The sequence below is a fragment of the Dendropsophus ebraccatus genome, chromosome 4, assembly GCF_027789765.1.
Source record: "Dendropsophus ebraccatus isolate aDenEbr1 chromosome 4, aDenEbr1.pat, whole genome shotgun sequence".
Classification (NCBI taxonomy): domain Eukaryota; kingdom Metazoa; phylum Chordata; class Amphibia; order Anura; family Hylidae; genus Dendropsophus; species Dendropsophus ebraccatus.
The window spans coordinates 152585507-152604216 of record NC_091457.1 but is presented as its reverse complement, the minus strand read 5'-3'; the positions used below and the strand labels follow the sequence as shown (position 1 = coordinate 152604216).

Here is an 18710-nt window from a genome sequence, read left to right as displayed (position 1 = left end):
GTGTTATTTTTTATTTTTTTTATCCTTGGTTTGTATCCATCCATGGACTTCTTTGTACATACTACTTTCTAGTTTATCCTCTTGATTTTATTTGGCCAATTCTTAAAGAGAAATAAAGTTTTTTTTTGTTTTTTTTGCTAAAAAGAAATTGGTTTCCATTGACTTCTGCATTTCTGGAGATAAGTAACACAATTTTAACATAAAAGCAGTGAATGGGCCTTGTGTAGGGAACTACATGGGATACATCTCTCGGTAACCTTCCAGTTCACATCGGTGGTCAGAAGTTGTGGCAGGTTCGGGGTCACGCATAGGAGGGTTAAGCAGAGGGCAAACAGGCACTATTGCTGAGGCATAGGAGAGTAGAGAGAGTAGCCTTAAAGTGACCCTGTCACCCCCTTTTTGCATTATGACTTCTCTAGGTGTAAAGGGTAAATGTAGCAGTTTTCATACCTTATTTTATATCGTACGTCATGGTGCTTGTTCCAGTAAAAGTGATTTTTTTTTATCACCTGCGGATTGTGCTATCTGGGCGGGGCTTCACAGGTGAAGCACCACTTAGCTCCGCCCACAATATCGTCATTGACGCCACCTTGTGACGTCATCAGTGCATATGCCCTGCCCCATTGGAACAGGTCAGCCTAAAGGTCTAGGCCCCAACCCCTCTAGGTCGGCCCATACCAATGGTCGCTGAGAGGGTGATGACGTCACGGGGCAGGGCCAACAGTGGTATTGTGGACGGGGCTAAGTGGAACTCCGCCCGTAAAGCCCGCCCAGATGGCACAATCCACAGATGGAAAAAGATGACTTTTACTGGGACAAGCACCATTTACACCTGTGTAGAGAAGTCAGAATGCAAAAAGGGGGTGACAGTGTCACTTTAAGGCCCTATTACACTAAACGATTATCGGCCGTTATGGATGATAATCGTCTGGTGTAATAGAAGGCAACGATCAGCCGACAGGGACGATGTCTTCTTACGATTCTTACGATTAACCAGACCAAACAATCAGAATAACAGCGATCTACTGCTGTCGCTCCATGGAACAGGAGCGTCGGCAGCACACCGATGCTAACTGCTATGGGCTCCCTGCGCCCCCCTGCACCTCTCCACGCATTCCCCTTTCCCCGCCCTCACCTGCTCGCTGCCGACGCCTGTAATAGCGCCGACAGCGAGCTGGGAACGAGGAGCAAGCGAGCGCTGACAGCATTCATTTTCTCCTCAATATTGCCCTGTGTAACAGGGGCTTTAGATTGGTAGTTCCAGGCAGGGAGAGTTTGTGTGTGCGCGCAGCCACAGGAGGAGGACACCTGGGGACAGAGGTCATTTTTAGGCTTCTAGTATCTCTCTAATTCCATTCTTGTCCTGTATACTTGGCTATAAATTTGTGCATTTTGTCATCCCCTTTCTGAAACCCATAACTTTTTTCCAGTAATGTATCCATTGCTGGACCTGTGGAGGCTTGTTTTTTGTCAGGCAAGCTGTAGTTTTTCTTTGTATCATTTGCGTTGTATTTTTTTTAACCTATTTACCATCCAGGATAAATAACACCAATTATATGATGTTTTTATTGTATTTTTATCAGTAAGGCATTACATTTTTTATAACATATTTCATATTTTTTAAAATATATTGTTGAACCTTTTATTAACATTTTTTCGACATTTTTTTTTTTAAATCTAAGCCCCATAAGGGCTTTACCATGCAATTGGTTGTATAATATACTGCAGTGTATTGTGCCTAGTTGGGGTCTCCTATTAAAGGGGCTATCCAGCACTACAAAATCATGGCCACTTTCTTCCAGAGACAGCACCACTCTTGTCTCCAGGTTAGGGGCAGGTTTTGTAACTCAGTTCCATTGAAGTAAATGGAACTTAATTGCAAACCACACCTGAACTGGAGACAAGAGTGGTGCTGTCTCTGAAAGAAAGTGGCCACGTTTTTGTAGCGCTGCATAACCCCTTTAATCCCTGGTTCTGGAAGGGCCTAATAGGGGTACTGAACTATTGGGCCCTGATGACCCAGCGGCATCCCCAGTCATATAATAGGTATTTGAAGGGGCCCTCTATCTCTGTCCAACCACTTTGATTGTAAAGTCATTATTGACCACAGTATCTAAGTGGTTAAATGGTACCTCCCATTCTGGCCATTGCACCAGTATCAGCTGCATGTTAGTGCTGTATATGCTTAGTGAATTACCCCCCAACTCCCACTATACACATACCGCACATGTCAGGAAGCGTTGATACGGATGTTCAGTACAGTACAAATCCATTTTTCTATTTTCCATCAATGTAAACCTACATGTAAGGATTTGTGTTCTTTTACCTCTGCCTCGGTATACATTTTGGATAGATAAGATTTCCCAACCTGCACTGACTTCTTAGGGCATAAGCGTTATAATCAGAATTTACATATCCCGATTTACATAAGAAATCTACAACCTCTCCATGTAAAATAAAATTGCTATCGACGCTCCACTTCAGCCGCACATGGCTCCTGTCCATCTCCTCTGTGGATAATACACATGGTTCTGGGGGGAAAAAAAGGAAAAACAATAGATTAAATTTTTCTATATGAATTTTCTAACATAAAGGCATCAACTCCCGATATAGCAAATTATTGGAACGTCCACAGTCCCTTAGATTCCTACTCCAACTCCATTGGTGATCCAGTGGTCCACATCTCTATGTTACATAACCACACCCTTATGATGATGCCTTGTATCCCATGGCCTTATATATATATATATATATATATATATATATATATATATATATATACACACACCGTAGGTGTGCAAAATAATACGTTACCTATACAAGTTGGTGGAGATTCCCATTGTCCATTTGAGCAGCCAATCGTATTGTGGCCATTCAAGAAGTGATATTCTGAACACCGGTACACAACCACAGAGCCGGAGTCATAGACTTGTTGGGAGGGATGATGTATACTGTTCTCCACTTTAGGAGGAGGACCACAAGATTTCAGTGAAGCTAGACAGAAAAAAAAAATAGAGATCGTCCAAGCTATGATTAGAGATGAGTGGACATACGGTAAATTTGGGTGTAATGCTTAGCCTATGAGAGAAGACGGATGCAGCCCTGGCGAACTAAGGGTCCTATTACACGGGCCGACTTAGGCCCGCTCATTTTAGACCTTGTTTACTGGACCTATTAGACGGCCCGATAATCAGGCAGAAAGGGCTGCATGGACATTGTTAGCGATGAGTGGTGTCCCACCACGGGTGTTGCTATTGGTTACACCCTTTGTAAAACATGTACTTAATGTACACAAGTAGTGATGAAGATAGTGATAAAGTTTCGCCACTAGATGTCGCTGTATTAGGTATCTGTAGTTAGATGCTGCACAGCTGAAGTATGTAAAGGGTTATGGTTTGTTTGTACATCATATGGATCTGTGAACCTAAAGTAATCTTTTCTTCTTCTATCCTATCATCTCTCTCTTTATTTCTTTTACTGCACTCTTTACCCACTCACAGCGCACCTTAGATACGCTGAGGAAGGAAGTCACGTGAGAGACAGGAAGAGTAGTTCAGTCTTAGTCAGAACCCTGTATGGGTAGGAAGCAAGACAAGACACAGCTCACAGTTTATTCTCAGTCTACTCTACACAACACTATGCAGTGTTAACCCCTACAGGAGAGGAGGTCCAAACCTAAACTGGTCACAAGCGTTGTCTCTGTTACACAGAGCGATAATCTGCCAAATTAGCCTGATTCGGACGATTATTGCTCCGTCTAATAGGGCCCTTACAGTAAGTTTTCTCATCTCTAGTTACGATTATAATATTAAAGTTATACGTTTCGTAATAATCACGGCTGTTGTAACAACGGCCGTGATTACAACGGAACTTACGTAGTTCTGCATTCTAAGGAACCCCGGCGGCACTGCAAGAAAACTGACATGTCAGTTTTCTGCGGCTGCTATTCACTGAATAGTGGCCGCAGAAAACCCTGTCGGTTTAAACAATGGAGCGTGTGGCTTCGGCCGCACGCTCTATTGTTTGCAGCGGGGAATTCGGATGCAGGCGCACACTGATGCGCCCTTATCCGAATTCGGTGGCAGTAAAGATTATCCGGCTGGGATGATATTTTCTGACATCGGCCATTCTGTGTCCCGGCCGGGTCACGGAACGGCTGATATGTTACGCCATGTGAACATGACCTAAAACTACTTGGGCCCTAAATAATCATGAAAAAGGCATGCTAAACCCCCGCTACTTTTTTTTTTTGTGATCAGTAGTTAGACCCTCACTGATCAGTAATTTTTTGGGATAATCCCTAAGAGACACTAAATACAGTATACCTTTCTTTTGGCAGGTAGGATACTGGAATTGGCCGTTTTTGCAGTGTCCTTTCACTTCAGTTTGCATCGGCAACTCAAAGCCATCTATACACTGGAATTCCACCATGTCACCGTGTAAGAGGTTTGCGTGTAAGTCCGAGCTCCACACAAGCTCCAGATTCCTTTCTCCTATAGTGGCTGCAGACAGGGTGCAGGGCTCTGCGAGTATAAAACGAGTGTATTTCAAGAAAACACATAAAAAATGGAAACAGTTATATACAGATAGAGGATGGTCAGTGTACGGCCTAAGTTATAGTTGTAGGAAAAAGAACTATGTGGATTTTTGCAAAACCTAAGTTTCAGAATTGAATACTAATAAAATGGTGTGGACAGTTGTTATTTAAAGTGAATCTGTCAGCTGCAATTCATGCCCCAAACTGCTGGCACTGTTACATAGCTCTTAAAGAGAACCAATCATCAATGAAAATAAAATTTTTTTTTTTCCCTAATTAGATGTATTTACTTATTTTATTAATATTTGTAAATATAATTTATTACTTTTTTTGCTTTGTTTTTAAAATATTTACTTTTTACTTTCCTATCTCGCGCCGGCTCTTTTCAAAAGAGCCGGCGCGAGACAGGAAGCTCCCGTCATGCAAAGCGGCAAGGCCGGGCGCCGCCATCTTGATGACGTCACTTGCGTTCCACCGCTGGAACGCAAAAGACTAAATCAAGATGGCGGCGCCGGTCTTGCTGTAGCGGACCAGAGGATCAGGTAAAGTATAAGATACAGACTGCAAAGGCAGTCTGTATCTTCATTCTGTCTATTTATTAAGATACAGACTGCCTTTGCAGTCTGTATCTTATACTTTACCTGATCCTCTTGTTCGGTGCAGGAAGGCCGCGCGCCGCCATCTTGAATACGTCACTTTGCGTTCCAGCGGTGGAACGCAAGTAGCAAAATCAAGATGGCGGCGCCGGCCTTGCTGTAGCGGACCAGAGGATCAGGTAAAGTATAAGATACAGACTGTAAAGGCAGTCTGTATCTTTCTGAAGTCTATTTATGAAGATACAGACTGCATTTGCAGTCTGTATCTTATACTTTACCTGCTCCTTTGTTCCGGTGCAGTAATGTCGGGCGCCGCCATCTTGATGACGTCACGCTGGAACGCACCGCTGGAACGCACGTGACGTCATCAAGATGGCGGCGGCCGGCATTACTGCACCGGAACAAAGGAGCAGGTAAAGTATAAGATACAGACTGCAAATGTAGTCTGTATCTTCATAAATAGACTTAATAAAGATACAGACTGCCTTTGCAGTCTGTATCTTATACTTTACCTGCTCCTTTGTTCCGGTGCATTAATGCCGGCCGCCGCCATCTTGATGACGTCACGTGCGTTCCAGCGGTGCGTTCCAGCGTGACGTCATCAAGATGGCGGCGCCCAGCATTACTGCACAGAGGAAGAGGAATTAGGTAAAGAATAAGATACAGACTGCAAAGGCAGTCTGTATCTTCATAGATAGACTTAGGGAGAGAGAATCTTTGATAATAGGGATAGTAAATTTTAGGTGATTGGTTCTCTTTAAGTCAAGGAGACATATGGTACCTTTCATATATCCAGCTGTGCTTCCAGGACATAGAAGAATGTTTTCACTCTCCAGTGTGGATGGATGCACCCCAAGAGTGCTGTCATGCTGTTTGTGTGTGCCAAATTACAAGTTAAAAGTATTATCTCATGCACATAGATAGGGATCAAACACAGTTTATGGCCAAAGTAGATCTCATTTATTTAAAGATGGCAGTATATATATATATATATATATATATTTATTGTGGGTGTTCTTCTACTAAGGCTTCTGTCATTGTTTCATTGGCTGAGGTATGGAGAGAGTTACTTGCATAGCACTAGTGTTTACTTGCATAAGCTTTAAGGAATGTAACATCTCTAGGCGTTTAGAAGGTCAGCGCCATATTGTTATGGCTTCACTAAATGTACAAAATATAATCATGACATCCTTAGAGGGGTAAATCTTTTTCTTTAAAATCGATTGGTTTCAGAAAGTTATATAGATTTGTGATTTACTTCTATTTAAAAATCTCCAGTTCTTATCAGCTGCTGTATGTCCTGCAGGAAGAGGTGTTTTCTTTTCAGTCTGACACAGTGCTCTCTGCTGCCCCTTCTGTTTATGTCAGGAACTGTCCACAGCAGGAGAGGTTTTCTATGGGAATTTGCTACTGCTCTGGACAGTTCCTGACATGGACAGAGGTGGCAGCAGAGAGCACTGTGTCAGACTAGAAAGAATACACAACTTCCTGCAGGACATACAGCAGCTGATAAGTATGGGAAGACTTAAGATTTTTAAATAGAAGTAACTTACAAATCTATATAACTTTCTGACACCAGTTGATTTGAAAGAAAAAGATTTTCACTGGACAACCCCTTTAAACCCCTTAACTATCAGCAGGTTGGACAAATGCAACCTGGTATTCCCGCGCTGTTGTTAATGTAATCGTGTCTCGGGTAAGGCAGTTAGGAGCACTGATAAACATTAGAAGGGGTGGGCCGGACGGCCATTCTAATGTTGGACACCAATGTGGTCATTAGTGGATCATGAATAGGCCAGAATAGGCCCAGTATGTGATTGCCCGGTGTACTGTATGCTGGATACATTTCTGCCCTCATGTTTATATGTAATATACACACAATATACTGTTTTGCTTGGCTAGTCAAGTCCTGCACTTACGTAAGCACTTAGGCGGCTCGGACCAGGATCCTCGCTTACACTGCACACTCTTAGACCCTTCCATCAGGTGGAAACCGTGACATTTATATTCCACCAAGGAGCCGTCCTCATAGCTGATCAATGGAGCTTCGATTAGTTCACCTTTGCTTATTGCTGGTGGGGGTTGGCAATATTCAATGTTGACTGAACGGAAACATAACCAAGAATAGCGCCATTACTTACAGTGCTCATAAGCAGAATTTTAAAGGGTCACTGTCATTTACTTTTTTTTTTGCAGAAATCAATAGTACAGGCGATTTTAAGAAACTTTGTAGTTGGGTTTATTAGCTGAAAAATGCATTTTTTATCATGAAAAAGCAGTTTGAAGCTCTCCCCCCTGTCTTCATGGTTCTCTTATGGAAGGGGGAAGGGTTGAGGGAGATGAGACACCAAAACAGGACAACAAAGAGTTAATTTACAGATACATCACCAGGCTATCTCCTCTGAAGTCAGCACTGACCTCTCTGACCTCTGAATACCGGCTTTCACACAGGTACCGCTGTGTAATCCTTTGTTCTCTGCTCTTTGCTGGCGAATAATCTTTCTCTTCCCCCCTCCCCTCTCCATAGGTTACACAGGGCTCGACTGATATAAAAGAGTTGAGATTTCCTGATAATGAGCAGGGAATGAGAGGGGGGGGGGGGGGGCTGGGGAAAGTCTATAATGTATAATTGTGTTTCTAGTGGGAGTCCAGACCACTAATTCAGATTGTATAATGCCTCGTCCAGTGTTTGTGTGATCTGGGTTCTGGGAAACTGCACCAATCTATGGAATCCATGGTCATGTGCACTGGCCCATAGGATGCAACGGCTCCTATACTGTCTGCAATTGCAGACACTATTTTGACTGTATTTTGACTGTATTGCCTTTCCTTATATTGACATTCAGGCTAGATTCACGCAACGTCTTCCTTTGGCCACTCAACGGACATCCTTTTGGACGTGCAACATTTTGAGGCCAAATAATGACGGTTATTTTGAAATCACATACGACATTGCAAAATAACAGACGTTATTTTACCTCAAAATGACTGACGCCTAACGGCAAAAAAAGACGTGTAAACCTAGCCATACTGTGTATATAAAGATAATTTATTATTTTATTGGCGTCTGGTGATCAGTTGAAACAAGCAATAAATAAATCCTGACCGTGTCGCTGTGTAGAACCACTCACCAAAGCATGCAGGGGGTTCTGGCCATTTACCCTTCTTGCACGTTATTTCCTTCGCTCCCTGTATTTCATATCCATCAGCACACGTGTATTGAATGGCATCACCGCTATGGTAAACCTCCCGACTCATCACCGGCTTCCCGTTCTCTATCTCCGGAGGTTTATCACATATCACTTTCTGTTTGAGTTCTGAAAAAAAACGAATGTTATTGATCTGCATCCATCAAACCTGTTCGGTAAGGATCCTAGACAAAGCGATTTTACGTTTTCTCCGATCAATGATAAACGTACGCAAACGACCTGAAATCATTCACCATAATACACAGAACCATAGACGTTAGTTATCATCACAATTATGATGGTGATTACGATCGTTCGCACTCTCTAGTATATAAACTATCGTAATAATGAACTGAAAATGTGTACATACAAAGGACGATTAATGTTCATGTGTATGGGGAGGTCAGGGCAGATATTTGTTGGCCGAATGAGCTATGGTTGATCAGTTATTAAAGGTGAAGTCTGGTGAAAATTTTTATTAAAGTATTGTATTGCCCCCCAAAAGTTATATAAATCCCCAATATGCACTTATTATGGGAAATGCTTATAAAGTGCTTTTTTCCCTGCACTTACTACTGCATCAAGGCGTCACTTCCTGGATAACATGGTGATGTCACTTCCTGGATAACATGGTGATGTCACTTCCTGAATAACATGGTGATGTCACTTCCTGGATAACATGGTGATGTCACTTCCTGGATAAAATGGGGATGTCACTTCCTGGATAACATGGTGATGTCACTTTCTGGATAAAATGGGGATGTCACTTCCTGGATAAAATGGTGATGTCACGACCGACTCCCAGTGCTTTGTGGGCTGTGGCTGCTGGAGAGGATGATGGCAGGGGGATGCTCAGTGTCCCCCCAGTGCCCTGTGTCCCTCAGTGTCCCCCTGCCATCATCCTCTCCAGCAGCCACAGCCCGCACAGCTCTGGGAGTCGGGCGTGACATCACCATTTTATCCAGGAAGTGACATCCCCATGTTATCCAGAAAGTGACATTACCATATTATCTAGGAAGTTACATCCCCATGTTATCCAGGAAGTGACAACCCCATGTTATCCAGTAAGTGACATTACCATGTTATCCAGTAAGTGTCATTACCATGTTATCCAGGAAGTGACATTCCTATGTTATCCAGGAAGTGACATCACCATGTTATCCAGGAAGTGACATCACCATGTTATCCAGGAAGTGAAGCATTGATGCAGTAGTAAGTGCAGGGAAATAAGCATTTCCCATAATAAGTGTATATTGGTGATTTGTATAACTTTTGGAGGGCAATACAATACTTAATAAAACTTTTGCCGGACTTCTCCTTTAAATGTGTTGGACAGCATAATATTACAGATGATAACATGTACTCACCCACACAACCAGGGGGAGCCGTCCATTGGCCGTTCTCACACTGGATCTCCTCTGGCCCGATAAGCATATAGTTATGATCACAGTCGTAGTGTGCCTTGTCCCCAGTGCGATGCAGGGCAGGGTTACTGAGCAGGATAGTATGGGCAGGTCTGGGGGGCGGAGGGCACTTATTCTTTCTCTCTGTAATAAGTCATATTTTCTTCAGTAGTTAAATCACTTCAAGGTGGGGGGGGGGTGTTTCATGTTTCCGATTGTTCAGCATTTGATTACTGGTGGCAGAAGAAGTTGGATGCAGCCCTAGGGAGTCCTGAAAAACATGGCTACAGTGTATGATCTATGGCTGTATCCATGCTTTCCCTGCCTCCCTAGGGCTGCATCCAACTTCTGCAGCCACTGGGAATCAAATGGCGAACGTTTGGACTGGAGAACCTCTAGTTGTGCTCAACTCTAGGTTTTGTTTTTTTTCCAATGTAACCAAACATTGGGAATTAATAGACGGTGGAGGGGAAATAAGTACCTAATAAGCAATAAAAATAAAGCAGTAAAAGTTTTCTATAAGAGTTTATGAATTGCTTACTAAAATATTGGCCAATTCTTTTTTACAACATTGGTCTATTGAGGTTTGAGAGCATTGGGTGATGCACAGCTCATGCATATACAGTGGCCTTTACTCTACAGGGAGGAGAAGGCTGACTTGTGAGCAACAGCTATTGTGTGCGCCTCTGTTATCTATATACTGGTGTCACCTGTCACTCTACCCCTGTCTGTGTTATCTATATACTGGTGTTACCTGTCACTGTACCCCTGTCTGTGTTATCTATATACTGGTGTCACCTGTCATTGTACTCCTGTCTGTGTTATCTATATACTGGTGTCACCTGTCACTGTACTTCTGTCTGTGTTATCTATATACTGGTATCACCTGTCACTGTGCTCCTGTCTGTATTATCTATATACTGGTGTCATCTGTCACTGTACTCCTGTCTGTGTTATCTATATACTGGTGTCACCTGTCATTGTACTCCTGTCTGTGTTATCTATATACTGGTGTCATCTGTCACTGTACTTCTGTCTGTGATGATAAAGAGGAGACTGCTGGGAAAAGATCTGTACCCAACCGGAGATCTCAGCTTAGTTTTATACCTAGTGGTGAGAAAAAGAACTGCAGGATTTCAGGATTATTGTAAAATATAGATAGTAAAATTGAAAAACATCGATAATATAGCCTTGTAGCTAACACAATGGGGGAGATTTATCAAACATGGTGTAAAGTGAAACTGGCTCAGTCGCCCCTAGCAACCAATCAGATTCCTCCTTTCATTCCTCACAGACTCTTTGGAAAATGAAAGGTGGAATCTGATTGGTTGCTAGGGGCAACTGAGCTAGTTTCACTTTACACCATGTTTGATAAATCTCCCCCAATATATATGTGTGTGTGCGTGTGTGCGTGTGTGCGTGTGTGCGTGTGTGCGTGTGTGTGTGTGTGTGTGTGTGTGAAATTCGCACACATACTGTAACTGCATAAAATACATGGACTTCTGTATCCTCCTCAATGATACATAATAAGAGGTATTACCTTCACAGGTGGGAGGCTGAGGGTCCCATCCAAAGGAATAGCACTGGATTAACTCTGAGCCTTTAATGGAGTAGTTTTCTTTGCAGTAGAACTGGACCACATCTCTTTCTTTATATGTTGGTTTTACCGGGTAGAATCCTCCATTTTCCACAGCGTCCAGCCTCGCACAGGACATTTCTACATTTCATCAATCAGATAGAATATACTGTTTATGTTGATTTATTGTTACAGAACAGACGGAACAGGGTTGTCAGTATTACAGGCACTTTACAAAACCTTAAAAGTTTTCATAGGTTGGGGTCTGGGTAGATAGAGCTGGGAGAAGCACGCGGCTGAATGCTTCACTCCCCATAAGGACATGAGATAGGCGGATAGAGCAGCGAGCTGGGGAGTGAAGCGCTGAGCCATGTGCTTCTCCCCGACATTATATACCAACAAATTAACAATTCAACCAACAATTTACACAAGGAGTGAGGGCTATGTGCTCAAAGAAAAAGAATATAAAAAGTGATAATGCTCACCAGTCATTAAACTGCTCCCCCTCCCGTCCGATCCTATGCTGTATACTTGTATTATATTGAACATACTGAACATATGGCTTACTTGTGCAGCTAGGGAGAGACAACCAGCCTCTCGGGAGACACTCCAGCCAGTCTGCACTGGTCCCAGCAGCAGTGTAATAACCATCATCGCACTGGTATTCTACAGTCTCCATGATCCGGAATGATCTCCTTCTTGTTACATAATGTCCATTAATAAGAGAAGGAATATCGCACCTATCTGATATATAACAAAAGCAGAGAAATAAATATCATCATCTGTGAGCAGGATTCATGGCGCACATCCATGTACATTGTAAGACAGGGAAAGATTCATCCTATTACATTCTGGAGCAGTGTTTTCTGGCTAAGCGTAATCTGGAGCTGCAAACTCTGGAGCTGCAAACTCTGGAGCAGTGAACTCTAGAGCAATGAACTCTGGAGCACCATACTCTGGAGCAGTGAACTTTGGAGCACCATACTCTGGAGCAGTGAACTCTGGAGCACCATACTCTGAAGCAGTGAACTCTAGAGCACCATACTCTGGAGCAGTGAACTTCGGAGCACCATACTCTGGAGCAGTGAATTCTGGAGCACCATACTCTGAAGCAGTGAACTCTAGAGCACCATACTCTGGAGCAGTGAACTTCGGAGCACCATACTCTGGAGCAGTGAACTTCGGAGCACCATACTCTGGAGCAGTGAACTCTGGAGCACCATACTCTGGAGCAGCATACTCTGGAGCACCATACTCTGAAGCAGTGAACTCTGGAGCACCATACTCTGGAGCACCATACTCTGGAGCAGTGAACTCTGGAGCACCATACTCTGGAGCAGCATACTCTGGAGCAGTGAACTCTGGAGCACCATACTCTGGAGCACCATACTCTGAAGCAGTGAACTCTGGAGCACCATACTCTGGAGCACCATACTCTGGAGCAGTGAACTTCGGAGCACCATACTCTGGAGCAGTGAACTCTGGAGCACCATACTCTGGAGCAGCATACTCTGGAGCACCATACTCTGAAGCAGTGAACTCTGGAGCACCATACTCTGGAGCAGTGAACTCTGGAGCACCATACTCTGGAGCAGCATACTCTGGAGCAGTGAACTCTGGAGCACCATACTCTGGAGCACCATACTCTGAAGCAGTGAACTCTGGAGCACCATACTCTGGAGCACCATACTCTGGAGCAGTGAACTTCGGAGCACCATACTCTGAAGCAGTGAACTCTGGAGCACCATACTCTGGAGCAGCATACTCTGGAGCAATGAACTCTGGAGCACCATACTCTGGAGCACCATACTCTGAAGCAGTGAACTCTGGAGCACCATACTCTGGAGCAGTGAACTCTGGAGCACCATACTCTGAAGCAATGTAATTACTAGCATTTGTTTTTCATTCCATCTTTGAAGTTTGGTGGTTGAGGCTTCATGGTCTGAGCCGAATATTCATGGTTTGTGCTCCCTTTTTCTACTTTCTTTGTAAGTTTATTAAAGGGGAACTCCTGACAGCCTTGTTAAAAAAATACACTTCCAAGCAGTGCAAGGTTCTTACCTATGTTCCCCCTGACACTTTTCATGTGGTTGTACCACTCATCATCTTTCTTGCTGTTCCTCTGCTATCAGACTACATTTCCCAGTAGTCTTTGCGGTGCACACCCTGTTCATCCTGTTTACCCACCCCCTCCCACAATACCCCCCCTTTCCAGGCCTTAGATCGATGGCCCACCCATTTCTGCTCGCACCAACCCCCCCTCTCCGCCTCCACACCACGCCCCCTCTTGGCCTCCACACCACGCCCCCTCTCCGCCTCCACACCACGCCCCCTCTCCGCCTCCACACCACGCCCCCTCTCCGTCTGTGCTCATGATTTCTGTCTCGTGAGGAAGGGGGGCAGCAGAAGGCGCCTGAGACAGAGTGGATTGCACAGAGGCTTCACTTCCTAGATGTCAATCGACTACCAGAGCAGACGAACTGCACAGACACGGTAATATATTATATATTATATATATTATATACATGGTAATACATTATATAGAGACATCTATTTAACTTTTAATGTTTTTTTAATTAAAAATAATTTTCCCTATCAGGAGTTCCCCTTTAAGGACATTCTAGAACTTTTTATGATATTTTTTTTAGGAAGGGTATATTTATACCAGTATGCAAAGGAATGAGTAAAGAAAGAAAGATTTCTCTAGTGCTCCCTATTGGATGCACACTTCCTATAAGTCACTGTCTGACTCAAAGACTCAGAGATTTGTTATTTACTTCTAATTAAAATCTTCTATCTTCCATTACTTATGAACTGCTGCATGTCCTGCAGAAAGTGGTGTATTTTTTCCAGTCATTTTGCTACTGTTCTGGGCAGTTCCTGACATGGACAGAGGTGGCAGCAGAGAGCACTGTGTCAGACTGGAAAAATACACCACTTCCTGCAGAACATACAACAGCTGATAAGTCCTGGAATACTTGAGATTTTATTTTTTTACAAATCTCTAGCACTTTCTGACAGCAGTTGAAAATATTTTTTAAAATTATATGTGTGTTGGCATCTGGATTACCGACCCCCTATGTGATTGTGCAACTACTGATATTATGATTTAAAAAATGTTTTACTGCAACCAGCAATGCCTACCCCCATCAACTTGTTTCACCATTTACATGGCTTCATCAGGGGAATGGGACATACTGGGACAAAAAAGCACAGGTTTTAAAGGAGAGCTAATTTGCATACCCTTACCCTAGGAGTATTGCCAGTAAGATCCATTGCACCAATATTCCTGTCCACAAAACAAGCATTTTACAGTAATGGGTATTGTGCAGTGATCAGCAATTTTTCTATCTTTTGGATTGAGGAAAATTTTTGATCTTAGGATAAAGTATTAGAAGAAATTTTACCACTAATTTATACCAGTTATCTGATGACATCCTGGAGAAGGTATCCATTCTCCAGATGAACAATTGGATGTTTCAATTTTATTTCCTCTTGTGGTTGTGAAGCCTTCATCACAGCTGTATTGGATGGTATCAGATGTTTTATACAATTCTTTGGCATTGTGCAAAATTCCATTTGGAAGTGATGGCCTGAGACATTTTCCTGGCAAACAAATGAAAAACAAAAAAAAAAACATAGTGATTTATGGCCCTGTATGTGATCTGTTTTGATTGTTAGGAGGGGCCTTATACTATTTCAGGGCTGCACAGAAACACCAAATATAAAATTTGGGCTGCACAGAGGGGCCTAATACTATATGTGGGCTGCACAGAGGGGCCTGATATTATATAGGGGCTGCACAGAGGGGTCTAATACTAAATGGAAGGGGCCTACTATTATATGGGGGCTGCATGGAGGGGCCTAAAACAATATAGAGCTACAAAAGTAGGCCTTATATTGTATAGGGTACAAAGGGGCCTGATATTATATAGGGGCTGCACAGAGGGGTCTAATACTAAAGGAGGCACACAATGGAGCCTAAAATGATTTGGGGGCAGCACAAAGGGGGAATAATATAATATGAGGAAACAGAGGGGGCTAATACTATCTAGGAGCACAAAGAAGGCCTAGTACTATATAGGGGCACATAGAGGACCAAAGTTCTGGGCGTTCATGCATGATAGGAATTGTAGTGTTGCAACAACTGTAGGAAAGCAGGTTTCCCATCCATGCTACAAAGGAACATAGTGAGGCCTGTTAGTATGTGGGTGCACATAGGTGGGCCTAATACTATATGGGTACACAGATATGGGCCTAATAATATATGGGAGCACAGAGGTGGGCCTCATACTATATGGGTACACAGATATGGGCCTAATATATGGGAGCACAGAGGTGGGCCTCATACTATATGGGTACACAGATATGGGCCTAATAATATATGGGAGCACAGAGGTGGGCCTCATACTATATGGGTACACAGATATGGGCTTAATAATATATGGGAGCACAGAGGTGGGCCTATCTACTATATGAAGGCACAGAGGGGGCAATACAGATGGGGAGTTTATATAGAGGTGTGGCTGGTGCTGGATTGAACCTAGATACAAGGGGGCACAAAGCATCTTGTCATCTGTGATTGCTTGGTGTTTGCTAATGTTGTCTAAGAGAATACGATATCCTGGTAAACTTACTGAAACATACTGCTGGCGGTTGCCATCCTTCGGATGTGCATGTGATTTCATCTTCTTGCTTTCCAGACTGAAATGCATGCCCGGCTGAACATGATACTGAAAGCTTCATTCCCTCTTTCATTGGGAAATAAAATTTTTTGAATATGTAATAGTACTGAGCAATCTTTCCATCCTGAACCTCGGGAATATGACACAGATTTGCTGTAAAAATATCAAAATTAAATAACATGGACATAGCTCTCCAAGAACGCCTATAACTTTACGTAGCCTCCATAAAAGTTAGATATCGAGAATGCGAATGTGATTTTTTTTTCTCAAAAATTTCACTACACTGTAACTTCTGTTCACACTGGGATAATGGGAAGTGTTAAAGGCAATTATTTAGAAATCATTCATATTCCAACCTACGTTTCCCGCTGAATGTATTCATCCAAAGCAACTCAACTGGAAAAACCAACCATCCAATAAAACTCAACTGGCCAAATCAACAAACTCTGTATATAGTCTTAAAACAAACAACTCAACAAAAAACTATGCAAAGTATTGATTATTGCCAAGTTATTTAGTCTACACTACTGAGGGGATACAAGGAAGGAGAAGAGAAGTAGAGCGAGGGCTTTATTGCATTCCAAGACCCGTTGGGATTCAGGCCAGGACTAGTCATTTCCGTGTCCAATATCTGTATCCGCACCGTACTATCAGGGCACGCTAACCCCCTCATCTTACCTGATCCCAGAGCTAGGGAGTGCCCAGAGGGGAAATATCCACACCATCACAAGTGTGGCCCTCTAAGCAACTGGACCACCCTACGGGACATGGGTCAACCTGTGGGGACCATCAAGTCCAGCTAGCCCGCAGGTTCTGTCCCGCTAAGTGACATTCCCCCTGGGCTGCACACCATGTCCTGCATTATTATTAAGATGCATGGATCCACATAGGATCTGTGCCCCTGGGGAATCTCTATGGAGCCGGCGGAGTGCTGTACTCGGCTATCTCTAGTAGCTCCATAGAAAATGAATGGAGCTACAGGTTATGTGCTGACCTGTAGCTAAATTTAAAGGAAAAGTCTGAAGAAAATTTTTATTAACATATTGTATTGCCCCCCAAAAGACACACAAATCACCAATAGAGACTTATTATGAGAAATTCTTATAAAGTGCTATTTTTCCCTGCACTTACTACTGCATCAAGGCTTCACTTCCTGTATAACATGGTGATGTCACTTCCTGGATAACATGGTGATGTCACTTCCTGGATAACATGGTGATGTCATTTCCTGAATAACATGGTGATGTCACTTCCTGGATAAAATGGTGATTTCACTTCCTTTATAAAATGGTGATGTCACGACCCGACTCCCAGAGCTGTGCGGGCTGTGGCTGCTGGAGAGGATGATGGCAGGGGAACACTGAGGGACACAGGGCACTGGAGGGACACTGAGCATCCCTCTGCCATCATCCTCTCCAGCAGCCACAGCCTGCACAGCTCTGGGAGTCGGGTCGTGACATCACCATGATATCCAGGAAGTAACATCACCATGTTATCCAGGAAGTGACATCACCATGTTATCCAGGAAGTGACATCACCATGTTATCCAGGAAGCGACATCACCTTGATGCAGTAGTAAGTGCAGGGTAAACGCACTTTATAAACATTTCCCGTAATAAGTGTATGTTGGTTATTTGTATAATTTTAGGAGGGCAATACAATACTTTAATAAAAGTTTAGCCGGACTTCTCCTTTAAAAAAAAAAGGAGCTGGGGCGCCGCTCTAGAGATCCTCTGCTCCCAAGTAAAAACTTTTGAAGACTTTTTTTTTTTTGTTTACCCCTATTATGTTCCTGTTCTGAAGGTGAGTTTATAGACCCAAACTCACAATATCTTAGATCCCTATGGAACAAAACACTCAACTACAATATGGACGCAAAACTCTTTACAATACCCATATCTGAAACTGGCCATAGAGATTAGGTTAGTAGTTCTCAGATTATGCTGCAGAATATATAACAACCTTACCTTCTACTGAACACAATACGGACAAAGCTAAACCCAAGAGAAGGACGTCCTCTACCTTCATGTTTTTTTCCCGCTGTTCATGTTTCTGCCCTAATATTTGTGAAACCTCCAGATTTCAGTCATTGCCTCTAGAAGTTCTGTAAATGATTCACAAAGTTTGTAATGATTACACCTCCTAGTTAAGGCTTCGCCTATGTAGCGTAGGTGAGGAGGAGAGAACAAGACCAAAATCAATATACAACAAAAAAATCAATTTAAAAAAATCAATATACAACAAAAAAGAGAAAAATTTCTGGATCGCTAATTATAATGCAGATTTTTTGCATTGTTAAACAACCTTTGGAGTCCAGGGGGCGGTCCTACTCAGTGATTGACAGCTACCTCTGCGTACATGGTCATATGGGGAACAAAGTGGTTACCCAGTGACATTCCATCAGGCCCCGCCTATCTCAACTGACATCATCTGTAGGTGGAGACATGGAAGGCCCTTATACACTTTATACTGGCAGGGGCCGACCTCATTGTATGGGGACCTTAAAGTGTCACTGTTGTTTAAATCTTTTTATTTTTTATTTTGCAGAAATCAATAGTACAGGCGATTTTAAGAAACTGTGTAATTGGGTTTAGTAGCCTGAAAAATGCTTTAGTATCATGAAAAAGCAGTTTGAAACTCTTCCCCCTGTCTTCATGGTTCTCTTATGAAGAGGGGAGGGGTTGAGGGAGATGAGGCACCAAAACAGGACGACAAAGAGTTAATT

General features: G+C 43.0%; 1 protein-coding gene across 1 annotated transcript; it reads right to left on the bottom strand.

The window, feature by feature from the left end:
* Positions 1–1931: 1931 nt before the first annotated feature.
* LOC138790066 (coagulation factor XIII B chain-like) lies at positions 1932–18068 on the bottom strand. The gene is made up of 11 exons (XM_069968990.1): positions 17953–18068; positions 15938–16138; positions 14721–14906; positions 11868–12044; positions 11265–11441; positions 9689–9868; positions 8265–8450; positions 7053–7235; positions 4326–4523; positions 2815–2994; positions 1932–2531 (listed from the first exon to the last, which is right to left on the bottom strand). Exons 1-11 carry the CDS (start codon positions 18011–18013, stop codon positions 2323–2325), a joined length of 1938 nt encoding a protein of 645 aa, XP_069825091.1. The 5' UTR covers positions 18014–18068; the 3' UTR covers positions 1932–2322.
* Positions 18069–18710: the final 642 nt, after the last annotated feature.